At 41.1% G+C, this 9,108-nt stretch overlaps 1 protein-coding gene across 2 annotated transcripts in view; it reads right to left on the reverse strand.

The window, feature by feature from the left end:
* LOC149078143 (monocyte to macrophage differentiation factor) overlaps positions 1-6,854 on the reverse strand; it is a 46,232-nt gene extending 39,378 nt beyond the window's left edge. The window contains exon 1 of one of the 2 annotated variants that reach the window (XM_089241736.1): positions 6,635-6,854. In XM_089241736.1, coding sequence (XP_089097862.1) covers positions 6,635-6,732 — 98 coding nt within the window. In that variant the 5' untranslated portion in view covers positions 6,733-6,854. Of the gene's footprint in view, positions 1-1,501; positions 1,623-6,634 lie in introns of those variants that run through there. The other variant, XM_089241735.1, reaches the window with a different exon arrangement.
* Between the last annotated feature and the right edge of the window lie 2,254 nt (positions 6,855-9,108).

Genomic DNA, 9,108 nt, shown 5'->3' on the forward strand with positions numbered 1-9,108 from the left:
CGAAATTGGGTTTGAGGGGCAAGCCACATCAGATAACCTTCAGGGCCACATTTGGTCCGCGGGTCAAGGGTTTACCATGTATGGCTTAAAGGGTGGGTCGCAATGAATTTCTTAAAGGGAAATTTTGAGTTCTTACCCCTCAAATAGCATTGAAATTAACAGAAATCGATTGTAATAACCTATAAAGGTGTTTTTCTTTCGAAATTTTAATTTTTTTTAAATGTTCTTTGCACTAAAAAAATTTTTTTTACGTCTGTGGGGAGGCACACGAGCCCTTATCCCCCTCCCGCGTATGTTTCTGATACCACTAATATGTGGTAGGAGGTAGGGGGCAGTGCTGACGAAATTTTGCTAACAGGGGGTCAAAAATGGCTAAAAATTTGCTTACGTAATACTTGAACGGCCCCTAACCTTGATGATCCTCACACCATTAAAAACGAAACTACCATCCTATCCTAAAGTGCAAATGCACAAATAAAAACCAAACTTCTTTTTAAACAAAAGTTTGGTTTTTGTTCGAGCGTGCATCATCAAGGTCTTGCTGCACAAGCCAAACCATTCACTGATCCAGAGAAATGTGTTAGGAGGCGATTTATTCTGCGAGTCCGTTTGATTGCTCCGTAAAATACGGGATACAGCAATTTTTTTGTCATATTATTCAGCTCTTAAGAGGAGTGATCGCCCAACTCTGGATCTTTGCCATGACAAGAAGTGCAATAATTTGTAGTAGATTTTCCGTTACCCGGGTTGCACCATGTGGAGTCCTACCGCATTACACCCCCCGCAATGTCTAATGATTGATAGCACATATCGCAGCAAATACGTCGGAAAAATATGATATTTTCTTCTGATAAAAAGTGGTGTGCACTCATTTAAAAACCCCCTCTACCACCTTTGCTTTTGCGATTCAACCACACATTTTATAACCAAAAATGATTGTTTAGGTGTCTTTTATCACCTCTTAAAGTTTTTCCCATGAATTTAGAATCCCTCTGTATATATATTAATCGGTTATTGTTATCAGAAATTACGAGTACCGATGTGGTCACATCCAGCGGCGTTTGTTGTACATCTAATGTATGCGATTAGGCAAATAAGTTTGGAACAACCTGCTCTAGAGCATGGACATTACTTTAAGGGCAAAAAAGAATAATAATATAATTTATAGAAACACACACACACTGAAATACAGGGCTTAAGGGAACATGTATAATTTCTTAATGCAACGTTTTCGATTTTGAAGTGTTTACGTCTTAGGAAGGGGGGAACACGTAACCACATGGCTCCAGAATTTCTTCATCGAAAATGTTTTGTTTTGTATTTTTGGCCGTTTTCCAGCTCCCAAAAACAGCACGGGGAAAGAAAACAAAACAATCATAGAGAGACCTTTTTTCCCATTGGAAACAGTAGAGAGAGAGAGAGAGCCTGTTGCGCTACGCATTTTAATGGCTGTAATCAGCGGAAATGACATTTCATATGTAGTAATCCATACAAGACTGACCTGCTCTTTATTGGTATGGCGTTCGTTGTTGGCTCCATGCCGGATTGCAGCAGCCTCCAGGAAGAGTGTCATCGCATCTTGGATCGCAGCCACCACCACCACCACCGGGATGTTTTGCACCCCCTCTGTAACGAAAAAAGCCTCTTCTTGCCGCTCTTCTCGTTACTTACCATCGGCGAGAAAAGAAAACGCTTTCCCCGGTGTAATTTAAGAAGCGTCCATCTCTCGGCCTTGCCGGTCGATATTCCATCTCGTTGCCTAAAAATATGTGTATGTATATACAAAGGCTTCTAAAACCAGTGACAGCTGCTGTCGGTGAGCGGGATCACGACTTGGCCCGTCTCTCTCCCGAGCTGATTTTTCTTTCTAGTTCCCAGTGGGGAGTGATCGCTATAGCGGGCTTCATCGATCGATTCAGGCTTCGGCTCTCTCGTTAGTCTCTACATACACCTTTCCCGCCTCTCCTAGTCTGTCTGTCTATCTTCCTACAGAGTACAGCAAAATATCCCAGTATCCTCGTTACGTCATCGTGACGTCGGATTCTTGGGATGTACTCCCCCTAGCGAATGTTTCAAGTACTCGAATAAATTCCGACTTTTTTTTTTTTTGCTCACATCCGGCTAATTTTGAGCGGAATATGGACAGGGTCGCCGTTCGATTAGGACAGGGGTATTCAACGTGTGCCCCCTCGAAGCGTTTTACAGTCTCTTGTGACTGACGAGTTGAATGGGAGGAGCGATGATTTACATATCCTTATGTCGTTAATAATTCGGCGATCTCTCAGTTAGAAATTCTTAGAATATGGTCTGGGTCGCCGTTAGGAGAGATGTCTTCAACGCAGGGCCTTCTTCGGGAATTTAACATTAGTCCATAGGAGCAATTTCAAACAAAAAATGAGAAAACATCGTTGTAGATCAGTGGTTCCCGAAATTGTTTTCTTTGTTCCAAAAGCCTAGGTCGTCCTACATGCTCTTGTGAATATATAATACAAATACAACGCCACAACAGGCAAAATGCCCAACGAGGTGGCTGAGCATACTATGTTATGTAACGCATTCACACTCATACCATATTCGGTCATGAAATATTCAAATAATAAGCAAAAGTTTCATTTCCAACATTCCTGAAAAACTTTTTATAACCTTATCACACAAAAATGAAATGTAAACACATATTTCAGGAATAAAATAAATTTTTCAAGAAAATTGCAAAATCTCATCGTCAGTACTTTTTCTAAATTATAAGAAATGAAATTTCGTGTAGAGTATATAAGTATGTAATAATTTAAAGTATGTGTGTGCATTCCTATATATGTTACATGTGACATATGTGTAACCTCTTCGCTCCAGGAGTATACATATGTGAATCTTCATTTTTTTAGGCATTAAGTAGTTTTTAGAATGATTCTTTCTTCAAGTTAACATCTGAGGTACACATAGTGACTTCAGGTCTTAACTCAGATGGTCCTAATAAAGATATTGACTGAAAATTAATTAATCAATTAATTAATTGATTTTCTTGTTTGAGGGCAGTTTCACGTACAACAAGCACAAATCAATCAATAAAAAAATTTCTTTTCTGTATTAGTTTTATCTCGGACGTGAAGAGAGAGGTAAAAATACTACTATTTCTAGAGGTAGTTATACATTTTTATGCAAAACTGCCATTGTCTAGAGCAGTGTTTCTTAACCTTTTTTTGCCCGTGGCCCCCTATGAACCACATTTTTTTTCTTTCGGCTCCCCTGTCTTACCCAGAGTCTTCGACCCGCATCTAGAAGTAAGATCCTTTATACGTATTCGATTTTTTCAGTGAATTTATACTGAACGAAAATTTTGCAATCACTCCGAATCAGTGGGCTAGAATTTATTGAGCTCCCCGCTAGTCCGAGTTCTATTCAGGGCCGTCTCAACATCCCGGGCCTCCTAGCTAAAGTGATGCTATGGTAGTCCCACACTTAGGTGGAAATAAACAACCTACATATTCCTACTTATTTTCAAAATTTATTGTACTATACAAAATATCATGAGGTGGGGTCACTTATGGACCTGACGGGCATGACCCCCCCCCCCCACAAGAGTGGGACTGACAGAGCTGCAGCCCGGGGGGCCTGATATGATTTTCATCATTTTTTGTCTTTTCACACTATAAATTTTATCTAGAGGGGCCTTGGGAAAAAACCCCATCCTAGGGAACCTGCTGCAGAATGTAGGCGGTGAGTCCCGGATGGGTCCATGCCATAAAATGCACTGGTTTTATGGGTAGTTTTGTTGGATTCTGTATAAGTGTCCAGTCACTAATATAAAAGCTTTATTTCTTCACACCTTAATTTTTCTTCTCAGCTCTCCGCAGCCCTCCAAACCACCTGTCACAGCCCCTTTCTCAATTTTCTTCCGTGGCCCCCTTGAAGTATCCCAGTACCACCAGGGAGCCATATGGCCCCCGGTTGAGAACCAATGGTCTAGAGGGTGGGGGGGGGGTGAGTTTTCATTACATTTCTATTTAAATAAAATATTTGTCATAAATTCCTTATTCTGAAAAGCATATTTTCTTCAAGTTCAGCGAAACTCGAATAAACTCACTAGCTCGCCAAATCTCGCCAAATCTCGCGGAGACGTATATTTCAGTTAAAACTTATAACTCATTACTTCAATCATTTATTACCAAAAATTCTATTGAAACATTTAATAATGACTCGTGGCATTTGAATTTTATCAAAACTTGGAACTTTAATTGAATTAAATCCAAAATGGAGTCGTTAAAAACTGAGATTACGTCAGAAATCCATTGAATCGTCAATTTAATATTCCAATTTTTAATTTATAAGAAGGGGAATAAGCAAAAAAGTATTCCCTTGTGAAAAGATACTGGCCCCCCCTTTCCTAAACCGTTCAGAACATCCGAAAGCTGCACAAGTATTGTCCATTCTAATGAAAAATAAGACAGCACGTGTAGATCGTCATACGAATAGCCATAAGGAAAGCATTGCCAGCGAGATTCCCTGACCAGCCTTTTGACCGGAGTCACATGACTCTGATCTTTTCTTCACATTGTAACCCCTCGCGCTCTCTCTATATACTATTATAACTCTGTGGGTTGCCATTTTGTGGTTTGTGTCGAACAAAGACATTTTATTACCTTTCCCTACCCCGCGTGGCGACACTGGAATCGTTAGATGTCCCCTTAACAGTCTGAGTGCGTATATACTGTTGTGCTGCCATCTACTTTTTAAACTGTGAGCAAAGTGTAGTGATTGAATATTTGTACCTTTGTAGGCCTGTTGCTCTCTGTAGTGAGACCTTTTTAACGGGAAGATCGGCTCGCATTTGCTCCACAAAATTCGGCACAGCAGGTAGCAGAAAAAATACCAATTGAATATATCGTTCAGTATTAAACAATAACTCTCATCGTGAGGATTCAGGTTCGGACCCCCGTTGGCGGCACCGTGGTGGTCTGCTGAAGTTTGTTTTCCACGGTTTTCCAACTTCGAAGTGCGAATGTGAGCCGGTCTCCCATTCGAAAAGGTCTCCCCACAGGGAGCAGGCAGACCTACAACGTGATACTTGCATAACATGAAAGTTCAAGCATTTATATTAATATATCTTAACTTCAAAATATTAACTTCATATCTTAACTTCAAAATATTAACTTCATATCTTAACTTCAAAATATTAACTTCATATCTTAACTTCAAAATATTAACTTCATATCTTAACTTCAAAATATTAACTTCATATCTTAACTTCAAAATATTAACTTCATATCTTAACTTCATGCACTCACACAAACGTTTCTACGTGCACCAACAGGGGCCACAGAAGTGTAGTGTTTTGAGCCTCTGAGTGTTCGTCTAGAGCAGTGATTGCCAACGTGGGCGTTAACGCCCCCTATGGGGCGAAGGAATGTTCCGGGGGGGGGGCGGTAGAAGCTACGGGTATAACATAGGATCCTATGGGTTAGATTGCGTTAGGGGACGATGGGAGAAAAAAATTTCTGAAGAAGGGGGCGATGGGACAAAAAAGTTTGGGAAACTATGGTCTAGACTCCAGAGCTATAAATTGGAAAAATTCAGATTTCTCAATCAATTCTTAGGGTGTTCAGACCCGTATCACAAAGTATTGTGAGTGCTCGAGCCTCCACAGCAACCCCCCCCCCCCCGGCTACGATGCCACTAGTGTACCTATTAGTAAGAAACTCCGCAGAGGAATGTGTACGAGGCACATGTACGGTTAAATAGCATGGTAAGTATTTGAAAACAAATGAGAGAGAGAGAGAGAGATAGTGCAGTCGCCGTTTTACTTCAAATGAAGTTCAAAATGGCAGGGGGGGGGATGTTGCCAATAAATTTTTGTCAAAGGGAGGAGGGAGTGACTCACTTGGTCACTTTCCCCATATTAACACGCTCTCTAGGTCACTGTTTCGGTAGCTCGCTGGTGCGGTTCCTTACCCTCTAGCCCAGTTTACATGTGCAAGATTGGGGGGGGGGTAGCTTTGGGGATTATTACCTGTACTGAAACTTTTTACTCATGGGTGGGGGGAAAGGTGGGACGGAGAGATCCGTCAAAAAAGTCCCATCTTCGATCTCCTCTCCCATAATCTTTTGTGCCGCGAAAATTGCTGTTAGCTCCTTCGTCGGCCATCTTGAGCCAACCACCCGTTGAACTCACGTGACCAGTGACGACTTCCGAAAAGAAGGGGGAGATACCAGCATAAGCAAATGGCATGTAAACGGGTTGTAGTAAAAATCCCTGTTACCGGGAACTTCCCGGGATATTCTATTACACATGTAAACGGGGTTTCAAGGCCACTCTTTCCGTCCCATTCACATACTTGCACACTATTTTGGCCATTTCCATATGCATGCACACTCTCTGGGTCAATTTTTCTGTCATTCACCTGTAGTCACTCCCTTTCTAGGTGAAGGCGGATTCATGGTTTCGCTACCAGTCCCTCGTTCCGGACCAATCATTTCTCAAATTTGCCGCCACTCCAAACTTACCGTCCTGAACCACAGCCCACTTAGCACGCCCCACCCCCACCCCCCATTCTTGTAAATGCTTCGAAAAGTTTGGGAACCGCTTAAATATGCAATGGCAATTACGTATTCATGAAATATAGGTATAATGCATACTCACATCATCAACGGAAGATTGCGATGGAAACTCTGGAGCCACTTCATTTTGCTCGAGTGTTTAATCGCATCCATCAAAATATTCCTGTACGAATTTCCCATGGTTATATTCCCCCTTTTCGAATAGCGATATGGGCGCGAGTTGGTTTCACTCGCTCTATGCTTGTTGTAATAACCACGTATTCGTGGTTCTGCAGTCAAAAAATATAAAAAAAAGTAGTAGCATCATTTCGCTGCTGGTGCTTTGGGGGGTTATTATTATCTGCCTAATGACTAATAAGCAAATTTGAACTAGGCCAGAATATCTCTTAGAGAGGTGGGGTTGAAGAATAAATACTCTTTGAGCCGGCTTTATCAGAGCCAGAGAAAGTGATTGCGGCTCTCTCTCTCTGGGAGGTTTGCCAAGACTTTTTCTTTTCTTACAACCCCCGCCCCCTTTTTTTATACTTCTCTCGCTCGGAAACTGGGCTTGATTCCGAATTTCTGGATTTCTTCCCATTTCTTCGAACGAATACGCAATGACAGAAGCTATCGAATTCTATCTCGGGTATTTTATCTTCCCTTCTATCCTATCAATCGAAGTTCTAGTGGAAACTACAAGCTACGTGTAAGTCGGAGGTTCGGGGCGCACGGGGGGGGGGAGGGGGGGGTGTTGCGACACAAACTTCGGTCACTGCGACTTACTATAGATATAAGTCGTACAAATTCATTTACACAGCCAGGATATCCTTCAGCTACTAAACCAGACATGCACATCGTCTTATTTTTTCTTATATTCCTGAGCTATGGGTCACGGCCCATACTTGATACGCAGGCGCTTCCGAGATGGGTCGTACAAATCCACTTACAGCCAGAGATTCTACAGCTACGGGTCGCCCATACGAAACGTGGGGCCGGGTGCGTTTCAATAATTTTGGTTCACAAAAAATGTGTTTTAGGAACTCCCTTTTCCCCTCGATTTTTAGACATTGCGGGGGGGGGGGGAGGAATCGGCAGCATCATCCGGTATTTTTTGAACACACGGGGAGTGCTAAGAAATTTTGAACATCTTCAAGTCTATTCTATCTCCACATATAATCGAATATCTATGGAAAAAAAGTGTTAACATAAAATTTGTGACATATGTTCATATTTATAGTGAATGTTCACAATGGGGACCCATTTTTACCGAGACATTAACGTATTTTCACGTAATTTTAACAACACCGACGTTTTCCCCCCTAGAAATGAGTCGTTTTTGCATGTTTCCAACGAAAACACTTGAATTTTTATTTTTTATTATAATCAAGGATTAAAATTATTTCTATGAAATTTATAAATTTTTTATGATAATTATGATTATAAATATGAATATTTGTCTCACATATTTGGCATGTTTTTTTTGCAGAAATGATTTTAATCGCAGTATTGTCACTCGCAATAGTTCTTAATTTTTCACGATTGGCGATTTTTCGTTGATTTTTGTAATAATTCGTGAGTTTATTAATCTTTGGCATCGTTTTTGGCGATAACGAGTGATTACCGTATTTTCCAGTATTAGGGTCCCACATTTTTTTCTCGGGGAAATACGACGTCTGCATAATAAAACGTCATAAAACGTGAATCCTTGATTTCAGTAAGGAATGAAAATTAAAGTTTCTTTTTTGTTAAAATACCGTAAAAAAACCGGGAAATCTTTATTAAAAAAAATTTGGAATGGTAAAAATCATACGTGAAAATACGGGAATCTCCCGGGAAATACGGTCCATTTGGTCATCCTACTAACGGGCCGCTCAAGTATTAGGTAAGCAAAATTTTGGCAATTTTTGACACCCTCCTTTCTTACTTGTCAGCAAAATTAAGTGAGCTGGGCCAAAACAGTCTAGACCGGTATTGGTTTTAATCCAGAAGCCCCCCCCCCCCTCAGTAAAACACAAGGTGGGGGGGGGGGGTTACATATGAAGCCCACGCCCTTCAAGCAGGGCCGGATCTTGGTTCTACAAGGCCGCAGAAGGTGCCAACTCAACGAAGCAGATATTTTAAAGCATCGACTGAAGGGAAGGGGTGATTTTTTTTAATCGCCAAAACACCATTCGCATGCACTTGAAAAATGCCCAGTACCGGGGCTCTGTCTCAAAGAGATCAAAGATTGAAATAATTTTTATAAAAAAATTCAATCTTGACAGGTACAGGTGGTCTCTGATCCAGTGCCGTCCTAACGCATAGGCCCAGGGCCGGATTAAGACGTTTGAAGGCCATAAGCACGGGTGATTTTGGTGCGCCCCCCCCCCATTATAAGTACATATTAGTAAAAATATATACACTCATATCCATAAATTAAGGATAATTCAGAATCACACGGAAATCGAAATCTAAAGTAAAAATTTCACCTGTAGAATTATCACACACATCTGCAAGAATGATATGCAAATTTCAGGAAGCCACCAGATGATGCCGATAGTACGTCAAAATGACGAGATTGTAAGAGAGGGGTATATA

This window comes from Pholcus phalangioides, unplaced genomic scaffold (genome assembly GCF_987345545.1).
Source record: "Pholcus phalangioides strain wild (caught in Gottingen) unplaced genomic scaffold, Ppha-v1.0 ptg000014l_1, whole genome shotgun sequence".
Classification (NCBI taxonomy): domain Eukaryota; kingdom Metazoa; phylum Arthropoda; class Arachnida; order Araneae; family Pholcidae; genus Pholcus; species Pholcus phalangioides.